This window comes from Ictalurus punctatus, chromosome 4, assembly GCF_001660625.3.
Source record: "Ictalurus punctatus breed USDA103 chromosome 4, Coco_2.0, whole genome shotgun sequence".
NCBI lineage: Eukaryota > Metazoa > Chordata > Actinopteri > Siluriformes > Ictaluridae > Ictalurus > Ictalurus punctatus.
The window spans coordinates 34,400,689-34,424,039 of record NC_071284.1 but is presented as its reverse complement, the minus strand read 5'-3'; the positions used below and the strand labels follow the sequence as shown (position 1 = coordinate 34,424,039).

The 23,351-nt window shown below is 38.0% G+C and overlaps 1 protein-coding gene and 2 long non-coding RNA genes across 25 annotated transcripts in view; 1 reads left to right on the top strand and 2 right to left on the bottom strand.

Annotated features, from left to right (window-relative positions):
- Window positions 1-10,268, top strand: part of LOC108264472 (protein NLRC5) — a 94,340-nt gene extending 84,072 nt beyond the window's left edge. For 18 of the 22 annotated variants that reach the window (XM_053678267.1, XM_053678281.1, XM_053678285.1 and 15 more), the window contains 8 exons: window positions 139-312; window positions 1,206-1,376; window positions 3,170-3,340; window positions 5,413-5,583; window positions 7,592-7,762; window positions 8,540-8,710; window positions 8,936-9,097; window positions 9,548-10,268. In XM_053678267.1, coding sequence (XP_053534242.1) covers window positions 139-312; window positions 1,206-1,376; window positions 3,170-3,340; window positions 5,413-5,583; window positions 7,592-7,762; window positions 8,540-8,710; window positions 8,936-9,097; window positions 9,548-9,566 — 1,210 coding nt within the window. In that variant the 3' untranslated portion in view covers window positions 9,567-10,268. The remainder of the gene's footprint in view (window positions 1-138; window positions 313-1,205; window positions 1,377-3,169; window positions 3,341-5,412; window positions 5,584-7,591; window positions 7,763-8,539; window positions 8,711-8,935; window positions 9,098-9,547) is intronic. The other 4 variants (XM_053678270.1, XM_053678269.1, XM_053678271.1 and 1 more) reach the window with 4 other exon arrangements.
- A 3,266-nt stretch (window positions 10,269-13,534) lies between these two features.
- On the bottom strand, window positions 13,535-16,543 carry LOC124627807 (uncharacterized). Of its 2 annotated transcripts, XR_006982328.2 has the most exons (3): window positions 16,296-16,543; window positions 13,921-14,791; window positions 13,535-13,644 (listed from the first exon to the last, which is right to left on the bottom strand). It is a non-coding gene; the product is annotated as an uncharacterized LOC124627807 (long non-coding RNA). The 2 variants fall into 2 exon arrangements; XR_008393953.1 differs by having other exon boundaries at window positions 13,535-14,791.
- Window positions 16,544-18,391: 1,848 nt separating this feature from the next.
- LOC108264146 (uncharacterized) lies at window positions 18,392-23,151 on the bottom strand. The gene is made up of 3 exons (XR_008393949.1): window positions 21,168-23,151; window positions 20,767-20,971; window positions 18,392-20,589 (listed from the first exon to the last, which is right to left on the bottom strand). It is a non-coding gene; the product is annotated as an uncharacterized LOC108264146 (long non-coding RNA).
- Between the last annotated feature and the right edge of the window lie 200 nt (window positions 23,152-23,351).

The window sequence follows — 23,351 nt, the reverse complement described above, 5'->3', positions numbered from 1 at the left end:
TGATTGTGTAACAGATATAGCTGGATAAGGATACACACTGAAAACACAAACTGAAGCACAGCTAAAGCACATAACAATCAGTTCCTTATTGCTCTCATTACACAGTTATTAACCTGCTGATATCATTTTTCTCTACAGGTTGTTGAAAAGTGCTGATGCAGAGGAAGCCTACAAGTGTCTTACTGACATTTTCAGAAGAAACCCCTTACTGCACACGGAGCTGGATCTGAGATACAAGACACCTAAACACGTCAAAGTGAAGCATCTCTCGGCTCTGCTGCAGGATCCACATTACAGACTGCAGAAACTTAGGTAAGGAGCAACTATAAACATATAGATCTGTATTTCCATGCATTATTGTAATTAGCTGGTGTGTGGAGTGTGTCATTAACAGAGAGCACAATGGCCAACCTCAGCGTGTGAAACATTATTAGCAATATGATTATTAAGAGAGTGTGAGCTGCTGTGAATTGAAGCGTCCATGTGCGAGTGTCGTTCTGTCTGTGCACTCTCAGCAGGATCACATGATCACACTTCACTTTCACTCGCTCCATAAACTACTCACTGAAGATGAGAGTTAACATAGTTTTTCTTTCTCCATTTTCAAATACGTTTCTTGGAAGAACCTTTTTTTGTGGACGGGAGACCAATGTGCAGAGAAAAAATACATTTTCTAAAACATCTATATACTGGATGTGTGGGCGGGGCCTTGGAGTAGGGTAGGATGTAAGTATAGCCCTATTTGGATGGGATTAGATGTACATGAGGTCCTGGGGTAATTTCCTCTTTTACAGGAGCTCCTCTGTGACTTTATTTCCGTCCGGATCGGCCATGTCAGTGTTTCTCCCCGCCCCCCCGCCCCCCCGCCCAGTGTTAATTATAACACTAATAATCTTTTAGCAGTTTAATATTCTTCAGTCATTTATAATTCATTTAGAAAGACTTTCTGAATATGTATTAATATATTTAAATGATTATAAATATTATTCTAAAACTACCGTGTATTAGGTATACACAGTGGGTTCAGAAAGTATTAAGGAAATATCTACATTTTATTGAATTATAGATTTCATTCTAAATGGATTACTAATAACCCAATAACCCATAATGACTAACTCAGACTTGAACCCCACAGAACACACATTATACATGTAGATTTCATTTTTAATAAGGCACTAGTTATCTTTTCTTCTCTCCCTATGCAGATTATGGAAGAGTGTAAATGAGAAATCCTGCACTGATTTGGTTTCAGCTCTCTGTACAAATCCATCACACATCAGAGAGCTGGATCTGAGTTGGTGTAAACTAGGAGACTCAGGAGTGGAGAAGCTCTGTGATCTACTGAAGAAACACGAGTGTAAACTGGAGAAACTGCGGTGAGTAACTCAGTGATGTGATGAAACAGCTTTATAATAAAAAGCACTAACCAGAACAAAGCTCTTACCAGTCCTAGCTAGTAATGTCTAACTAACGTGTCTAACTTGCTCTCTAGATTAGATTTATTATCAGTAATAAAGATTAAAATATAGAAAGACACTAAATCTGCTTTTCCCGACTCCTGAACTGAGTTTCTTTTCATTCTCGGTGCTTTATATCGGAGTTTAAACCAGAAAACAAACCGCAAGACAACAAATCTTCTAACAGTGACATACATTGTCTCTGCACTACTAAAGTGATAATGTCTGATCTGCAGTGACTGACACGTCATCAGCACTAATCCCTGACAGACACTAATCACTCTTTTTGGGAAGGAAAACATCTCGTCAATTTAGATTAGTCTAATATTACCCAAATTATTTTTACATTTTATTTACATTTACTTCAGCCTCATAGCCTTCATACTTACATCTTACAAATAAAAACACAGCAACTGACCAAAAATACTGTAAACATTTAAACTTCAGACCAGCACTTCTTCCTGTCAAATACGTGTAAAATACACTGGAGTTAATATCTCACACACACACACACACACACACACACACACACACACACACACACATACACAGACACGCACAAACACACACACAGAGACACATACACACACACACACACACACAGAGACAGAGAGAAATCAGTGCAGTGATTGTGAAGTTCATATTCAGTAGTGGAGAATGCAGGACTAAATGACAGAACGACTAAATAACATCAGAATAAGAAAATCCCATGATTCAGACACGCCCCCTTGTGCTTCAGACACGCCCCCTTGTGCTTCAGACACGCCCCTTGTGCTTCAGACACGCCCCCTTGTGCGTCACGCCAGTAACAGCTTACCCATGTTTCATTTTCTTACATTATATTTAATGTTGTGTTTTTACGTGTCTAAGAGTGTGAACTGATCACGTAAACACCAGCATTAAGGTGTGATTATTGTAGGGGAGAGCGGGGAACGGCGTAACGCAGGGCGAAATGTAACATGGACTTTTTATGTTATTACACAAGGTCAAGCAGCGTGTACTTCTGACCACATCACCACATTTACGAGTGACGATCTGCAGCAAAGTTTCTCCTTGTTCTCATCAAATCTGTGTCAAAAAGGGTTTTATTTTGGTTTCTGAGCCGTGTGTAAATTACAGACTCCGACCTTATATTACTTTAATCTCCATCTTCTTGCCTACAACGCAGCAACAACGCAGCTCGGCTGTAACGCTTTACTTGGCTGTAAATGTGTGCGTGTGTGTGTGTGTGAAATGGGTCCGCTAAAAAAAACAAAAAATGGAGAGAAAGTTTAAAACAGGTATTTAGCGCAGACAGAGATCTTATGTAGGTCTGCAGTTGCGAGTGTACTTTATCTAACGTCTGCTTCCTGTTAATATTTTTACCGGACGTTGTGTCCGACAGTTTTTTATTTTATCCGACATTTTGAATTTTGAAATGAAATATTTTCATCAATTAAAAATGGAAGCCTAAGGCACATATTCAGGCAGTGCTTTTTTCTGTATTGAAATGGTATCGTATTTAAATGTTGTATATTGTTAAACCCCTAATGGTTATAATTATTATTTTAGTTATCACCCAGCCCTATGAGTCTGGTAAAAACCAGAAGAAAGAATATAAGATAGAAGAACAGAAACCAGAGATTTAGAAATGTGTTCGTGTTCTTACTTCAGTCATTTCTATATCCTTTCTTTCTCTAATGTTGGAATAAACACTGTTTCCTTTTCTGCAGATTATGGAGGAGTGTAAATGAGAAATCCTGCACTGATTTGGCTTCAGCTCTCTGTACAAATCCATCACACATCAGAGAGCTGGATCTGAGTGAGTGTAGACTAGGAGACTCAGGAGTGGAGAAGCTCTGTGATCTACTGAAGAAACACGAGTGTAAACTGGAGACACTGCGGTGAGTAACTCAGTGATGTGATGAAACAGCTTTATAATAAAAAGCACTAACCAGAACAAAGCTCTTACCAGTCCTAGCTAGTAATGTCTAACTAACGTGTCTAACTTGCTCTCTAGATTAGATTTATTATCAGTAATAAAGATTAAAATACAGAAAGACACTAAATCTGCTTTTCCCGACTCCTGATCTGAGTTTCTTTTCATTCTCGGTGCTTTATATCGGAGTTTAAACCAGAAAACAAACCGCAAGACAACAAATCTTCTAACAGTGACATACATTGTCTCTGCACTACTAAAGTGATAATGTCTGATCTGCAGTGACTGACACGTCATCAGCACTAATCCCTGACAGACACTAATCACTCTTTTTGGGAAGGAAAACATCTCGTCAATTTAGATTAGTCTAATATTACCCAAATTATTTTTACATTTTATTTACATTTACTTCAGCCTCATAGCCTTCATACTTACATCTTACAAATAAAAACACAGCAACTGACCAAAAATACTGTAAACATTTAAACTTCAGACCTGCACTTCCTCCTCTGAGTAAGTAACTTTCTCTTTATCTGGAATCAGGAGACGGTACTGGGATATAAAAACATTTCTCCTGAGTGTGATGTTTTTCCAGAAGAAAATACACCAGCGCACTAGATCCTACATTCATCTGCACATAGAAGCTGGAAAATTCTCTCAAATACGTGTCAAATACACTGGAGTTAATATCTCACACTCTCTCTCACACACACACACACACACACACACACACACACACACACACACACACTCTCACACACACACACTCTCACACAATCTCTCTCACACACACTCTCTCTCACACACACACACACACACACACACACACACACACACACACACACACACACACAGACAGACAGAGAGAAATCAGTGCAGTGATTGTGAAGTTCATATTCAGTAGTGGAGAATGCAGGACTCAGAAACACATGTAGTGCTACAGAGAGCTGCGTGACTCTGACAGAACGACTAAATAACATCAGAATAAGAAAATCCCATGATTCAGACACGCCCCCTTGTGCTTCCGACACGCCCCTTGTGCTTCAGACACGCCCCCTTGTGAGTCACACCAGTAACAGCTTAAGCATGTTTCATTTTCTTACATTATATTTAATGTTGTGTTTTTACGTGTCTAAGAGTGTGAACTGATCACGTAAACACCAGCATTAAGGTGTGATTATTGTAGGGGAGAGCGGGGAACGACGTAACGCAGGGCAAAATGTAACATGGACTTTTTATGTTATTACACAAGGTCGAGCAGCGTGTACTTCTGACCACATCACCACATTTACGAGTGACGATCTGCAGCAAAGTTTCTCCTTGTTCTCATCAAATCTGTGTCAAAAAGGGTTTTATTTTGGTTTCTGAGCCGTGTGTAAATTACAGACTCCGACCTTATATTACTAAAAATCTCCATCTTCTTGCCTACAACGCAGCGACAACGCAGCTCGGCTGTAACGCTTTACTTGGTTGTAAGTGTGTGTGTTTGTGTGTGTGTGTGTGTGTGTGTGTGTGTGTGTGTGTGTGTGTGTGTGTGTGTGTGTGTGTGTCTGTGTGAAATGGGTCCGCTAAAAAAACAAAAAATGGAGAGAAAGTTTAAAACAGATATTTAGCGCAGACAGAGATCTTATGTAGGTCTGCAGTTGCGAGTGTACTTTATCTAACGTCTGCTTCGTGTTAATATTTTTACCGGACGTTGTGTCCGACAGTTTTTTATTTTATCCGACATTTTGAATTTTGAAATGAAATATTTTCATCAATTAAAAATGGAAGCCTAAGGCACATATTCAGACAGTGCTTTTTTCTGTATTGAAATCGTATCGTATTTAAATGTTGTATATTGTTAAACCCCTAATGGTTATAATTATTATTTTAGTTATCACCCAGCCCTATGAGTCTGGTAAAAACCAGAAGAAAGAATATAAGATAGAAGAACAGAAACCAGAGATTTAGAAATGTGTTCGTGTTCTTACTTCAGTCATTTCTATATCCTTTCTTTCTCTAATGTTGGAATAAACACTGTTTCCTTTTCTGCAGATTGTGGAGGAGTGTAAATGAGAAATCCTGCACTGATTTGGTTTCAGCTCTCTGTACAAATCCATCACACATCAGAGAGCTGGATCTGAGTTGGTGTAAACTAGGAGACTCAGGAGTGGAGAAGCTCTGTGATCTACTGAAGAAACACGAGTGTAAACTGGAGACACTGCGGTGAGTAACTCAGTGATGTGATGAAACAGCTTTATAATAAAAAGCACTAACCAGAACAAAGCTCTTACCAGTCCTAGCTAGTAATGTCTAACTAACGTGTCTAACTTGCTCTCTAGATTAGATTTATTATCAGTAATAAAGATTAAAATACAGAAAGACACTAAATCTGCTTTTCCCGACTCCTGATCTGAGTTTCTTTTCATTCTCGGTGCTTTATATCGGAGTTTAAACCAGAAAACAAACCGCAAGACAACAAATCTTCTAACAGTGATGTACATTGTCTCTGCACTACTAAAGTCATAATGTCTGATCTGCAGTGACTGACACGTCATCAGCACTAATCCCTGACAGACACTAATCACTCTTTTTGGGAAGGAAAACATCTCGTCAATTTAGATTAGTCTAATATTACCCAAATTATTTTTACATTTTATTTATATTTACTTCAGCCTCATAGCCTTCATACTTACATCTTACAAATAAAATCACAGCAACTAACCAAAAATACTGTAAACATTTAAACTTAATCAGACCTGCACTTCATCCTGTCAAATATGTGTAAAATACACTGGAGTTAATATCTCACACACACACACACACACACACACACACACACAGACACAGACACGCAGACAGAGACACACACACAGAGACACACAGACACACACACACATACACAGACACGAACAAACACACACACATACACGTACACACACGCACACACACAGAGACACACACACACACACACACACACACACACACACACACACACACACACACACACACACACACAGAGAGACAGAGAGAAGTCAGTGCAGTGATTGTGAAGTTCATATTCAGTAGTGGAGAATGCAGGACTCAGAAACACATGTAGTGCTACAGAGAGCTGCGTGACTCTGACAGAACGACTAAATAACATCAGAATAAGAAAATCCCATGATTCAGACACGCCCCCTTGTGCTTCAGACACGCCCCCTTGTGCTTCAGACACGCCACCTTGTGCTTCAGACACGCCCCCTTGTGCGTCACACCAGTAACAGCTTAAGCATGTTTCATTTTCTTACATTATATTTAATGTTGTGTTTTTACGTGTCTAAGAGTGTGAACTGATCACGTAAACACCAGCATTAAGGTGTGATTATTGTAGGGGAGAGCGGGGAACGACGTAACACAGGGCGAAATGTAACATGGACTTTTTATGTTATTACACAAGGTCGAGCAGCGTGTACTTCTGACCACATCACCACATTTACGAGTGACGATCTGCAGCAAAGTTTCTCCTTGTTCTCATCAAATCTGTGTCAAAAAGGGTTTTATTTTGGTTTCTGAGCCGTGTGTAAATTACAGACTCCGACCTTCTATTACTTTAATCTCCATCTTCTTGCCTACAACGCAGCGACAACGCAGCTCGGCTATAACGCTTTACTCTGCTGTGAGTGTGTGTGTGTGTGTGTGTGTGTGTGTGCGCGTGTGTGTGTGTGCGCGCGTGTGTGTGTGTGTGCGCGTGTGTGTGCGCGTGTGTGTGTGAAATGGGTCCGCTAAAAAAAACAAAAAATGGAGAGAACCTTTAAAACAGATATTTAGCGCAGACAGAGATCTTATGTAGGTCTGCAGTTGCGAGTGTACTTTATCTAACGTCTGCTTCCTGTTAATATTTTTACCGGACGTTGTGTCCGACAGTTTTTTATTTTATTCGACATTTTGAATTTTGAAATGAAATATTTTCATCAGTTAAAAATGGAAGCCTAAGGCACATATTCAGGCAGTGCTTTTTTCTGTATTGAAATCGTATCGTATTTAAATGTTGTATATTGTTAAACCCCTAATGGTTATAATTATTATTTTAGTTATCACCCAGCCCTATGAGTCTGGTAAAAACCAGAAGAAAGAATATAAGATAGAAGAACAGAAACCAGAGATTTAGAAATGTGTTCGTGTTCTTACTTCAGTCATTTCTATATCCTTTCTTTCTCTAATGTTGGAATAAACACTGTTTCCTTTTCTGCAGATTATGGAAGAGTGTAAATGGGAAATCCTGCACTGATTTGGTTTCAGCTCTCTGTACAAATCCATCACACATCAGAGAGCTGGATCTGAGTGAGTGTAGACTAGGAGACTCAGGAGTGGAGAAGCTCTGTGATCTACTGAAGAAACACGAGTGTAAACTGGAGACACTGCGGTGAGTAACTCAGTGATGTGATGAAACAGCTTTATAATAAAAAGCACTAACCAGAGCAAAGCTCTTACCAGTCCTAGCTAGTAATGTCTAACTAACGTGTCTAACTTGCTCTCTAGATTAGATTTATTATCAGTAATAAAGATTAAAATACAGAAAGACACTAAATCTGCTTTTCCCGACTCCTGATCTGAGTTTCTTTTCATTCTCGGTGCTTTATATCGGAGTTTAAACCAGAAAACAAACCGCAAGACAACAAATCTTCTAACAGTGACATACATTGTCTCTGCACTACTAAAGTGATAATGTCTGATCTGCAGTGACTGACACGTCATCAGCACTAATCCCTGACAGACACTAATCACTCTTTTTGGGAAGGAAAACATCTCGTCAATTTAGATTAGTCTAATATTACCCAAATTATTTTACATTTTATTTATATTTACTTCAGCCTCATAGCCTTCATACTTACAGCTTACAAATAAAAACACAGCAACTAACCAAAAATACTGTAAACATTTAAACTTAATCAGACCTGCACTTCCTCCTCTGAAAATAGAATAAGAAAAGTCCCACGCTTCATGTTTCATTTTCTTACATTATATGTTTTGTTTTACGCTTCTAAGAGTTAGAACATAAACACAGTCATTAAATTTTAATTATTGTCCTTTTATAATCTCAAATATTTAGTGATCTAAAATATATAGTGTTCTTACTTCAGTCATTTCTATATCCTTTCTTTCTCTAATGTTGGAATAAACACTGTTTCCTTTTCTGCAGATTATGGAAGAGTGTAAATGAGAAATCCTGCACTGATTTGGTTTCAGCTCTCTGTACAAATCCATCACACATCAGAGAGCTGGATCTGAGTGAGAGTGAACTAGGAGACTCAGGAGTGGAGAAGCTCTGTGATCTACTGAAGAAACACGAGTGTAAACTGGAGACACTGCTGTGAGTAACTCAGTGATGAAACACACTGAATGAAGCTTTATAATGATGCAGGATTACACTTTAGAGTTGTCTTTCACAGACCGTACACAGATCTTTATAATACACAATAACAATGTAGACAAGTACTTTACTATTATATTTCTGCATCTCATTGTTACATACATGCCTACATCATCATTATTTAATCCTGTGAGGTAAAGACACTAAAAACTTTTCTCTCTGCAGGTTATATCAGTGCAGAATAACAGATAGAGGCTGTGCTGCTCTGACTGCAGCTCTGAAGTTAAACTCCTCACATCTGAAAGATCTGGATCTGAGACGTAATAAACTGGGAAATTCAGTCACACAACTCGAGGAGTTACTGAAGCGTTCAGGAGGACAGATACGGTCAGTAAACTTAACACACAGTACAGAATGTGTAGTTTCTGTAGAATATAATGTAAGTGTAAGAGTGTTGTGTAAGAGTAATGTAAATGGAAATCAGCAGCATGTTGGTAATCGTACTGACAGAAGCACACAGAATATACCTTCAGTATTTAGGATCAGAATTAAACCCAACAGTAACTCGTCACTGCATGCTAATAGCTTTCTGAGGATCTGATGTAATAGAAGTGCACTTTGACCTGATCTGATTCTGTTCTACACAGAAATACCACTGCACTTCTAATCTCATCCTTCATGTTTATTCTACTTTTATGCCATATTTCTTGTGTTTATGTAGTTAAACTATTGAGATATATGATTTTAATAATAAAATACAGATATACTATAGCTTCTGGCTAAGAGAAATGATACAGGGTACAGTGCTGAAACTATTGTTCTGTTTTGATTTTACAGATATAATAAATCCACATGAGTGAGACGGTTCTTCACAGTAGTACTAGACGCACCAGAGAGGAAGCAGCGTGTACAGTAATGTAAGAAGCAGCGTGGATTAGGGCTGCACAGTTAATCGAATATTGATCTCGGTTAAGATTTTGACGGCCCACGATTACATGAACATGATCGACTGCCATATTGACGATTAAAGTTCATCCTCCACTGATGGAAAACGCCGCTGCAGATCGAAGGAAGCATTTCCTAAACTTACAGCCAGTCACCATAGAGCAGCGCACGGATGACGTCATTTTGTAATTCCAAAATCCAGAAACAAGTTTCCAGAAGCTGCGAGCTTCGCTTGCGCAAGGGGAAATCATGACATTAACAGGTGGCTAAATGGCACTACAGAGGTTGTAGTCATTATCACGCCGAACAGGAAAAACCTTTGCAGATAAACTCAGGGCTCTACAGTGCGACCATTTCACTCGCATTTGCGACTTTACTTTGATTGACAGTTTGACAGAAAGTGTATGATATAACTACTCACATCCAGAGTGTACAGTAATGTAGGAAACAGTGTGGATGATGATTACACTCAGCAGAACCAGGGCAGTAGTGGGACAGTCACTGACTCCACAAGCCCAGAAAGTCAGCCTTCAGGCAGTTTATATAACATCACAGAACAGAATAGGAGGAAAGTCAGTAACACCAGTAATACACAGAGGCAACAAAACAGGGGCTACACAAGCACTCCCGCCTCCATAAACAAATAGTGCTAGATCACACTTTCTATACAGTACACAACATACAAAAAGGAGAGATGAGTGTACATTGAGATGTTTATTTTCCTCCTCAAAACAGTGAACTATACAGGTATTGTTAGAGATTTAACACATGAATATGTCTGTATGTTAATGATGTGTGTATACAGTGTAACGCATTTAAAAGTAAGAAGTGGTCACATGTTCATAATCACATTTAATGTGTGTAAACTTGTTAAAATGACACGTGCAGTATGTGGAACACGTGAAACATGCCCTTTGCACATGGGAAACGTGTGTTTTTGGAACACTTTCATGGTTTAATGTGTGAATCCCATGTAAATTTCCATGTGATACCCGTGTGATTACATGTGAGACACAAGTTCAATTCAATTCAATTCAATTTTATTTGTATAGCGCTTTTTACAATAGACATTGTCTCAAAGCAGCTTTACAGAAATATCAACACGGTATACAGATATTAAAGGTGTGAATTTATCCCAACTGAGCAAGCCACTGAGTGGCGACGGTGGCAAGGAAAAACTCCCTAAGATGTTTTAAGAGGAAGAAACCTTGAGAGGAACCCGACCCAGAAGGGAACCCATCCTCATCTGGGTAACAACAGATATTGTGAAAAAGTTCATTATGGATTTATATGAAGTCTGTATGGCGTTAGGAGCAGCCGTAGTCCCAGCAGTCTGGAATTAAAGAAGATTTGAGCTCCATCCAGAGGCAGAAAGGATCTGGATCTCTAGTATCTCCATAAATTCGTGTGGGGCTCGGCGAAAGGAGAGAGGGAGAAAGTAGAACAGAATCTAATCAGGGTAGGCTTGAGTAAACAAATACGTTTTAAGCTTAGACTTAAACACTGAGACTGTGTCTGAGTCCCGAACACTAATAGGAAGACTGTTCCATAACTGTGGGGCCCTATAAGAGAAAGCTCTTCCCCCTGCTGTAGCCTTCACTATTCGAGGTACCGTCAGATAGCCTGCATCTTTTGATCTAAGTAGGCGTGGCGGATCATATAAAACCAAAAGGTCGCTTAGATATTGTGGCACGAGACCATTTAGTGCTTTATAGGTTAATAAGAGTATTTTATAATTAATGCGAGATTTTACTGGGAGCCAATGCAGTATTGATAATATCGGTGTGATATGGTCGTATCTTCTAGTTCTAGTTAGGACTCTAGCAGCTGCATTCTGGACTAATTGGAGCTTATTTATATTCCTACTGGAACATCCAGACAGTATGGCATTACAATAATCTAATCTAGAGGTGACGAATGCATGAACTAGTATTTCCGCATCATGTAGTGACAATATGTTTCTTATTTTAGAAATATTTCTGAGATGAAAGAAGGCTATCCTAGTAATATTATCTACATGAGCATCAAATGATAGGCTGGAGTCAATAATCACTCCAAGGTCTTTAACTGCTGCACATGATGAAACAGAAAGACCATCCAGAGTAACCATGTGATCAAAAAGAATACTTCTAGCTACACGTGGGCCTAATAAAAGTATTTCTGTTTTATCAGAATTAAGCAGAAGGAAGTTAATTAACATCCAATGTCTAATGTCCTTTACACAATCCTCAACTTTACTAAGCTTATGTCTGTCCTCTGGCTTCGCTGAAACATACAACTGTGTATCATCAGCATAACAGTGGAAGCTAATTCCATGTTTACGAATAATTTGACCTAGGGGTAGCATATATAAAGTAAAGAGCAGTGGGCCTAAAACAGAACCCTGTGGAACTCCAAAAGTAACCTCAGTACGCATGGAGAATTCACCATTTACATCTACGAACTGATAACGATCGGTGAGATAAGACCTGAGCCAGGAGAGGACTGTTCCCTTAATACCAACAACATTTTCTAACCTATCAAGTAGAATAGTGTGATCTATAGTATCAAAAGCTGCACTAAGGTCGAGTAACACAAGCAGCGAGACACAACCCTGATCGTAAGTCAGTAGAAGGTCATTTACTACTTTAACTAACGCTGTCTCTGTGCTATGATGAGGTCTAAATCCTGACTGATACATTTCATGAATGTTATTCCTATCTAAGTACGAGCATAACTGCTTTGCTACAACCTTTTCTAAAATCTTAGAGATGAAGGGGAGATTTGATATTGGTCTATAGTTGGACAATTGAGACGGGTCAAGATCAGGTTTTTTAATCAAGGGTTTAATAACTGCTAATTTAAGTGATTTAGGTACATATCCACTGCTTAGGGAAGAATTGATTATATTATCAAGTGGCTCAATTACTACTGGACCAATCTGTTTAAACAAACATGTAGGTACGGGATCTAGTATGCAAGTTGATGAATTGGCTGAAGAGATTAATGTAGCTAGTTCGGTCTCTCTAAGCGGAGCAAAACACTCTAAACATTGATCTGATATTGCTACATTGTCATGTAATGGGTTTATTACAGTACTGTCCAGTTTTAATTTAATGGCCTGTATTTCATGTCTAATATTTTCAACCTTATCATTGAAAAATGTCATGAAATCTTCACTGCTATGTAATGATTGAGTGTTTCTCTCTGTAGTGGTTTTATTCCTAGTTAATTTTGCTACTGTGTTGAAAAGGAATCTAGAATTGTTTTTGTTGTCTTTTATTAAGGTGGAGAAATAGATTTTTCTAGCATCACCAAGAGATTTCCTATATTTCAGTAGGCTCTCCTTCCATGCTGTTTGAAATATCACCAGTTTGGTTTGACGCCATTTACGTTCTAATTGTCGAGTTGTCTGTTTTAAGGTTCGCGTTTGATCGTTATACCAGGGTGCTAATTTTTTTTCTCTAATTATTTTCCTTTTGAGTGGAGCCACTCTATCTAGCGTGTAGCGGAGTGTTGACTCCAAGCTTTCAGTCGCCTGATCAAGTTCTGTGTGATCTGACGGTGATCCAAATCTAATTGATGTTTCTGCAAGGTTATTTATGAAGCTCTGTGCAGTAGCTGATGTGTAGGTACGTTTTACGCGGTAGCGAGACGAGGTGGAAATATTATGATCAATACGTATTATGAACGAGATAAGATAATGGTCTGAGACAACTTCAGACTGCGGAAGTGGGTGTGTACAATACAAAATAGTCTTTGTATTTGCATTTTTTATAAAACATTTTAAATAACAGCTACACATTGAGTAAGCAGTAATTTACCAAGCCAAACAGCACCATGTTCTTCTGTAAGGTCTATGCTCACATTTCCTGCAGTAAAGACATTGACAGAAATTGATTCAAATTGAGCTTTTATTTTTTATTGTAGTTGAGTTTATTTGTTTATTTGTGTGTGTTTGTGCGTGTGTGTTGTCTCAGTCCTCTGCTGCGTCTCCTCCAGCAGGCTCCCTGTTTTGGGTTTGAAAGACAAAATGAAAGATTAGCTCAGTACGAACACCAGTCTATTCTGTCAAAGTAAAGGTTCATTTCTTTTCTATCTGTATTTCAGATTTGCTTCTGTTATTTTCAAATGATGACTGGTCTATGCATTCAAAGTCAAATATATAAACAAGCACAGATCCTGTGCAAACCCTAGAACACATCCAAAACTGGATTCTATGAATTAGGCAATCATCAGTATCTTGGTATACACAGTGTATATATAGGTTCTGATATTTACTGTACCTTTCTGCTCGTCTCCTGGTGTCTTTTAATTTTTGTGCCATGCAGGCCTTGATCTCAGTGTCTCCGATAACTCTGGGAACTTTTTTACATCGTCTGTAAGAAATTAAATGAACTTCTACTAAATTTACAAACAAGATTGGATTCAGATGCCAAAGAGACCTAATTAATTCATATTCTGTAATACAGGTGTCCATGTTTGATCCATGAGTGTATTATTTTATTTACAATGGCTTATGACCTAACTTTGCATTGAGGAAGGTAATGAAATGGTAGCACTTTACAATAAGGTTTCATTTGTTAATATTAGTTAACAAACCACCAATGAAGAATACTTCTACAACATTGATTCATCTTAGTTCGTTCATTTCCATATTTACTAATACATTCTTAAAATCAAAAGTTGTATCTGCTAACATTAGTTAATGCACTATGAACTAACATGAACAATCAACAATTGTATTTTTATTAAGTAACATTAACAAAGATTAATAAATGTTGTAAAGACTATATAGATCATGTTAGCTAGTGCATTAACTAATGTTAACGAACGGGACCTTATTGTAGTGTTACCAATGAAATAATTGAAAAAGAGTGACATTTTGTGTGTGTTAACAAGCTGATACAACAGCATTATGCCCGTCCCTAACAACATTCTGGCATGCTTACCAATTACTAGATTCACTTTGCCTTGGTCAAGGCTCTATCTTTTCTCCATGACAATTCCCCTTTTTTTTGCCTGAAACGGAGCACGTCGCATCTCCTCCACAGTGAAGATGGAGTCCATCAAAGTCTTGGTGAGTTTCTTTTAGTCCTCACACCTTTGGGCATAATCCAAGGTGACTGGATTCATGAAGTCAGTGACAGACTTTTTCTGCAAAGATGAAAAAATATTAGAATACATCCATTTACTCCTAGAATGCCAATAAAGCCAGAGGTGTGGCATTGGGTAGCAAGAAACAGCTGTGGTGTCAACAAGTTATAATTTTATGACATATAAAATGTAAAAGCTTGGAAGTCCAAGTGACGTCACTTCACAACGGTGAAAAACGCATTTCTATGAATAAAACCTATCTGAAAAACAGCGGAGGTCACAGAGTGAGCGGGAAAAGTGCACAATCCAGGTTGTCCAAGGCATGAGAATGTTTTATATTAAGTGCTTCAAACAATCTGGTAAGTGTATTAACGTGGCTTGTCGTATCAGACGCTGTGACAAATGCGTGTGCTGTTTAATGTGTTCCAGACGTGTTTTCTTCAGGACAGAAATGACATTTTTACCTTTATATCCTTATCTGTAAATGTTAGAAATTCACACCAGTATTTCCATTTGAAGACCACAGTGAAAAAACGATCAGAGTCACAAAACTGTATTTTTGGAGTTGTTCATCCACGGCTGTTGATTGAGCATTGAAGAATGATCTCATAAATGTACTTGGATGATAGAAAGATCAGAGTCACAGAATTTTCCATTTAAAATAAAGCCATGCTACGGAAAAATGATCACAGTCCAGTCACATGACCGAAATCAGCCAATAGGCTTTGAGTAATGACGGACGCCCAGCTGAGTGAATTTCATTGTTAACTTACTGTCAAATTTCTTCAACATCTCTAGTAATTGCTCTAATATTAATATATTAATATAATAATAACAATAATAACTAATAATTAATCAATATTAATAATTAATAATATTCTAGATGAGATTGATGTATAATGTATATTCTGTGAGTTTTCAGTATTTATTGTGATACACACACACACACACACACACACACATATACATATATATATATATATATATATATATATATATATATATATATATATATTTCAGTGATGTTGATGATGCTCAGTTTAGTATAAAGATAAAAAATCTTTCACGAAAGAAAGATCAGAGTCCACGCAAGCATTTCTAAATGCGTCAATTGACACAATGTAAACAATAATGGCTGATAACTTTTGGTGTCTTCATAAAGACTATGAATGGGTCTAGTGAACATATCATCAAGATTTTCTCTGTTCTCAACTATTATGACATAAGAAGGTTTTGAACTTTTAAATTTAAATTCTGGAATTCAAGCACAATGTGACAGCGCGATGCTTAAAGGTCTGTAGAACTTTGGTGGTATCTTGGGTTGTCCTGGATGTGATATAAGCCCAAAATCTGTGCTGTCGCCCATGTGGCCGAGCTCTCATTGAAAATGAATGGGATGAATTCGCTTTGTCGCTGGATTTCACTCGCTGTGTGAACAGGGTTTAGAGTTGTTGGTGTTTTATTATGGAGAAAGCTACACAACCCAAGATACTGCCAGAGGGACATAAATCTTCAAAGCTAGCCTTGGTGTTGGGGTATCTGATCTTTGGCAATGTCACGGTACCTGGTAGGAGGCAAGCGCGGGCCGAGGATAAGCAGATAGGTGAGCGAGTCGTGAAGCGTGGAGCACAAAGTCCGAGGCAAACACAATAATCCAAAACATAAATCCAGAATCGTAGTTGAGAATGAGGCGGAAGTTCCAAAACCAATGAAGATACAATGTTCGTAGAGAGCGTGGTAACAAGCCAACGTAGAGAAAGCTTTAGCGTTACTTTGCGCCGTGTTGTTGTTAATAGGGTCTTAAATAACCTTGGGCGGCGCGCAGGTGTTTGCACTCAGTATTCCGGCGAACTTGAGTCCGGAGACCGGAGTCGATTATTCCACTTATACTATAGTTACCACACCTTAATACATTTTTCAGTCGTTTTACTCCGTTTCTAATTGTTAAACGCAATGTAGATTTTTAGAAGCAAAACTACTGGATTAATGAAGTATCCAGGCAGCACTGACAACAAAGTTCTGTTTGTGCTAATGTGTGTGAGACTGTGTGCATGTATTAGAATTTACATATGCACCTCAGCAATAAAATAAAATAGACAAGGCGATGGTTTGTAGATCCCTTATATTTGAATGGATTCTTCCTTCTCCGATTTGTTTGGTGTTTGACTTCAGAACTCATGTTAACCAGCAGTCACGTCCAAGCTGCTGCTCTGCTCAAATCCTTTCTGTTGTCTGACAAAATCATCAGACACATCAGTTAAAGACAGCGGCTGTGCTGTGATTTCGGCTTCATTTACATGTAAAATGGGCCGGAAAAGCTTTCCAGGCGCCTTTAGGTGTCTTTACTCCAACCGCTCCGTGCTCCACTAGGACAATCCTCTTTGGTCACTCAGCATTTCTTCTCCTTTACACATCTCTCCAAGCTCACTTGGTGCTCTTTTAAACATTTAATTACTACATACATGGTGGGGAGCAGCTTTCTTGTTTCTTGTCTTGTCTCAGCAGTCAGCACCAGATAGTAAAAAGACCACAAATTGGAGACAATATATCTGTGATCTACATAGATTTGCCTCAGCAACAGAGTAAAAAGCCCGCGAATCGGAGCCAATCGGATTTTTAACGCACATCACTCACAGCTTCCATTTGGAGAAGTTTTGATGATTGGCAGCCATTTTGCGAAAGCAAAAAAAAAAAAAAAAAAAAAAAAAAACTGAATGAAATGGATTCATACAAAAAAACGTTACGACTCTGAGGATAATCAAAATCTTCAGAAGTATTTATTTATTAATTTGTTTGTTTGTATAATATGTTAATTTTATTATTATTATTATTATTATTATTATTATTATTATTATTATTATTATTTACATCGCAGCATTTTTGAGCACTGCATTTTTTAATGCAGTTTTAACGGCTTCGTCCCAATCCGCACTGTGCCCTACCCCCCTTCCCCCCAGGCAGCAGTGAGACCCTACATGAAGTGTTTCTACAGCTTATTGACACACACTGGTTAGCGCGCGTTGACGTCACCAGACTTCTGCGTGTTTGCGCGCGCGCCCGGTGTTAATTCCCCTCAGACTTTAGCATCGTTAGCATCTTCCACAGATCCTGATCTCCCCCGCTGCTGTAGCGATTTTAATCAGATTTAATATTGAGAAATAGTGATAAAGTCAGTAAATTCGAGCTGTAATAAGAAAAAAACAGTGATTATTGCTGCAGTTGAACAGGTAAGATACAGTTAAAGTACAGAGAAGTTAGTTAATGTAGGTTTTAACTATCAGTTTATTTTCTGATCAAATCATTTCTCAGGTTTTTACCTCAATTGTAAAAAGAAATAAGAGTTTATAGTATTTTAATTCATTTTGAATGTATTGTGACAGTGAAGTTTGGAGTTTTCCCCTCAGCTGTAAGTATAAATGAAGTAAATAAAAGGTATAATCTGTTAAAATGACTAATACACAGTTAAATCACTACATAATGTGTGTAATAAGGTACTTGATGTCAGTATGAGTATATTGAGTACAGTAAAGTTAGCCTGTAGCTGCTAGATGAATAAATGTTAATGCTACTGTATTTAAGCTAGTTAAGATAACTGACTAAACCCTTATGTTCATGTATTTTTCCCCTAATCTGGATATTTACTACTTTATTCAGGTACAACATTACAATCTTTTTCAGTTCAATACAAATTTATTTCAGTACAAAATTCTATTTTAATATGAGAAAAGCAAGTAATGCTTCTGAAACTTACCAAATAGCCGCTATTAAAAACAGATCAGTCATTAAATCAGCATATTGCTGGGGTTACATTACATTCTCACAATCCAGCTGTCACTATTTATTTTATTAAACACACATTGTTCACTCCTTCATCTGGTTACATAAACAGACCTCCATATTGAAGGCATATTAACCATTAAACATATAAATGTTTGGCCAATAGTTATTAAATATTCAGATCTTTAGCGAGCTGGAGTATATATCTAACACGGATGGATCTCTAAACTGCCCCAATAGTATAAAACTGCCCTAATATTTTATTAACATTACAAAATAATAAAATAAAGCACGTTTCCTTATATTTTGACATTTTATTTGCCATCAAATATCTTCAACAACAATGAGAAAACAAAAACTCATTTAAATATAAAACATTTTCATTTACACAATGAATGAAACACATTCGTAATAAATGAAACTATCGCACATTAACATTTTTTTGGCACTCTTTGTAACTTGACTTCTAATTTGTGGAATTTTATTAGTAGGCTGGTTTTTTCTATGAGAACAATAGTCATAAATGACACTGACTCTCTGGTGGTCATTGCAGCATGGCTGGCCACACCCACAGCAACGGTCCACTGTTTTGGATCAAGTGATGATGGGTAAATGTGGCACCTTCTGTACCACCTGTTTGTTCTTCTTCATGGGGGTTGTGTTTCACAAAACCACAGAGTTTCAGTGCACTCTGGGATGCTCTCGGAAGTGTTGATACCTGCGCTCTTTCTTGCAACCATGGTCTCAGGAGCTGAAGGCCAAGGTTCTCGAGACAAATTCGACATCTGTAAGGACACGCAGCTTCCCAACCTGGAACCTCTGTGATGAAAACAACTTGTGCATTTGGGTCCTCTTTTGGAAAAACAGCCCCAAAACATTAAAGATCCACCTCCATATTTAACCGTGGACATGAGGTACTTTTCCATATGGCTACCGCTCTGTGTGCTCCAAAACCACCTCTGTGTTTATTACCAAAAAGCTCTATTTTGGTTTCATCTGACCATAGAACCCGATCCCATTTGAAGTTCCAGTAGTGTCTGGCACACTGAAGATGCTCGAGTTTGTTTTTGGATGAGAGTAGAGGCTTTTTTATTACACCTGAAGTACCGTTTCTGTGTTTTGCTGCCAGTGCGATTCCAAGCCTTGTTCATTGTGCTCTACGTTTCATGGTTTTGATCTTGTTTTGTCCTCGTGTTTTCGGATTCTCTTTTTAGCCCAGTTTATGCCCATTTGCCGTTCACCTGAACCCGCCACTTGTTTTTGACCACGGTTTGGCCTTACGATTTAGATTTGTCTTCCTGCCTCTCTTCAACAAAGCTCTTAACTGCATGTGCATCCATCTCCAAATCTGTTACATGACAGTAATACTCATAATTCAGACTTCACTATGATTCAGACACGTACCTTTTTTATATGGTTTGGAGGTGCAAGTGCTTTTTTTTGTTGCTTTGGTGCTGTTAGAAAATCTTTGGCATTTAGAAGGATGTAGAAAATATAAAATATGAAATCAATGAGGATGAGAATTAAAGGCGTGTCACACAGCCACAGCTATGTCCTGTTTCAAGCCCTTTCAAATTGATCATTTCTGTATGAGAGTGAGTTAGTTACGAGCATGATGGACTGTTGTATCCTGTTAGTCCAGCTAAAATGAAAAGAAAACTGCAGTGGTATTTCTGTGTAGAACAGTAACAGATCAGATCAAAGTGCACTTCTATTAAATCAGAGCTAGTTATTAGCATGCAGTGATGAGTTGTTGTTTTGGTTTAGTTCGGATTCTGAATTATGAAAGTTTATCCTCTGTGCTTCTGTCAGTAAGATTGTTATTGTTACATGCGGTTGATTTGTCTAATTACATTACTCTTACATGACATTCTTCTACAGAAAATACACATTCAGTACTGTGTGTGTTTACTTACATCAGCTTTCCTCCTGAACTCTTCAGTATCTCAGAGAGCTGCTTTGTGACTGAATCATTTAGTTGATTCTCTCTCAGATCCAGCTCTTTCAGATGTGAGGAGTTGGACCTCAGAGCTGCAGTCAGAGAAGCACAGCCTCTATCTTTTATACTGCACTTCTTTAACCTGCAGAGAGGGAGGTAATGGTGTAGATTAATAAACTCCTAGTGAATGTAAACACAAACACAGCTGTTAAAGTAATATAGAGATGAAGATCTTGTCAGTTTTGATATTTTGAATCAGGAAACATAACTGTAAAGATTGTGATCTCAATTCAGTGTGTTTCATCACTGAGTTACTCACAGCAGTGTCTCCAGTTTACACTCGTGTTTCTTCAGTAGATCACAGAGCTTCTCCACTCCTGAGTCTTCTAGTTCACTCCCACTCAGATCCAGCTCTCTGATGTGTGATGGATTTGTACCAAGAGCTGAAGCCACATCAGTGCAGGATTTCTCACTTTTATAATTGGGGGTGTGGCTGTGTTCTGAATGAACTAATCACATTCAATCTCATGTTCAAAAGTACAACCGCAATTTCCGAAAAAGTTGGGACAGTGTGGAAAATGCAAAAAAACAACAACACACACACACAAAAAAACAAGGAGTCATTTGAAAATTCAGTTCTGCCTGTACTATATTGAAAACATTTGATAAACACATTATTTGATGTTTAACTTAATGTGAATTTAATGCCCCAAATCCTACCGATGTGTCTTTGGGGAATGTTGTTCTCAAATTGTCGGATTATTCACTGATGCATCTGTTGGCAGATCGGCAAGCCTCGACCCATCCTTGCTCTTGAAGGACTAGACCTTTTTTGGAGGCTCCTTATATACTATGTTTAGATGATTACCTCACCTGTTTCACATCACCTTCTTATTCTACTTGTCACATCACTATTAGTCCTAGTGCCCCTGTCACAACTTTATTGGAATGTGTTGTATGTGTCAATTTCAAAATAAACCTTTATCTTAAAAAACTATGCATTTGACTAGGTAAAACACTGAATACCTTCTTTTTATAAGTTTTTTTTTTGTTTAAATACAAGTCAAAGTACATTTACAAATCACTCATCATTGTTTGTTTTAGCATTTTCCATACTGTCCCAACTTTTTGGAATTGGGGTTGTAATTATCATACAGCTGTCATCGATGAAATTATTCCAATTAACCCCAAGTAAAGATCAGCTGTTTCTGTTGAATTTTCTTGACATCTTCTTGGTTTATGTGACTACTGAAGTCCTAGTCCACAAAGAACTTACATAGCATGTATGATATCTGACTTGTTGAAAGACATCGATCAGGAGAGGGGTATAAAAGAATTTCCAATGGAACCTTATCATGGAACACTGTGAAAGCCATCATCAACAAGTGGAGAAAATGGAGCACCACAGTGGCATCACCAAGAACAGGATGTCCCTCCAAAATTTATAAAAGGACAAGACAAAAACATACCAGGGAGGCTGCAAAGAGACCTACAGCAACATGAAAGAACCTACAGGAATATCTGACAAATACTGATTACTCTCTGCATGCAACAACAATCTCTTGTATTATTTATGTCTGGGCTATAGGGTACAATGGCTAAACAGAAGTCCTTTCTCAAACATCTAAGTTCAAATAAATCACACCAAACTATGTGGCAAAATGTGTTATGTTCTAATGAGACCAATTCCAAAAGGTATAATAATTCCAAAAGTACACTATCACCATGGTGAAGCATGGTGGTGGAAGCGTTTTTTTTTTTTTTTTTTTTAAAGGTGTAGCAATCATGAATAGGTACAAATACCAATTTTAGTATAAAACATTCAGATGTCTTCTAGTAAGCTGAAGATGAAAAGGAATTTCCCCTTTTAGCAAGACAATGACCCAAATCATACATTCATACCAACAAAGGAACCGATTAACCAAAAGAAGATCAATGTTTTTGATTGGGCTAGCCAGAGTCCAGACCTGAATCCATCTAAAAATCTGTGGGGTGACCTGAAGCGGGCTGTGCACAGGAGACGCCCTTACAAATGGATGGATCTAGAATGTTTCCAGAAGAAAGAGCGGGAAAATATTGCCAAGGTCAAGATGTGCCACGCTGATAGACTCTTACCCAAAATAACTGAGTGCTGTAATAAAATCAAAATGTGCTTCAACAAAGTATTAGTTTAGGGGTGTGCAAATTTATGCAACCAGGCTATTGTAAGTTTTTTTTTTCTCTGAAAAGTTTCTGATTGTTTTCACTTTATTTGTATACTTTGCAATTTCACATTAAAGGTGGGAAAAGTTTTGACATGATTTATCTTACTTTCATTCTTTTACTTCACAAAACCCTGCCATTGTAACAGGGGTGTGTAGACTTTTTATACCCACTGTAAATCCTCTCACAGTGGCGTCTCTAATCGCTTTGTGGTGTTTAGTGTCTCAGACAGACTTGCTGATGTTGTTTCTGACTGTATCACACTCAGGTAAGAGGTGTGGCCTAAAATATGAAGGTGATTCAGATGATACTATACTTTAAATGTAGTGTGGTTAATATTCTACTATTTTAATGAACTGTTTATGAATATTTGTCTCTTGTTCATTTTATCCGTCATTTGTTCATCCAGCTCAGAGTGGAACACTAGAGGGCGCACTGACTCCATCTCTCACTGTCTTGTGATTACACACACACACACACACACACACACACACACACACACACACACACACACAGACAGAGAGAGAGAGAGAGAGAGAGAGGATTACACAACACAACGATTTACTAAGATACTTAATCTGTGTTGTGATCCCCACAGGAGCGAATCCTACATCCAGTTTCAGTTTAAAACCACAGCACAGAACCGGTTACTGACAGGACTGACTAATCTCTGCACTGGTTCTCTGACCTGTGGGTTCTCTG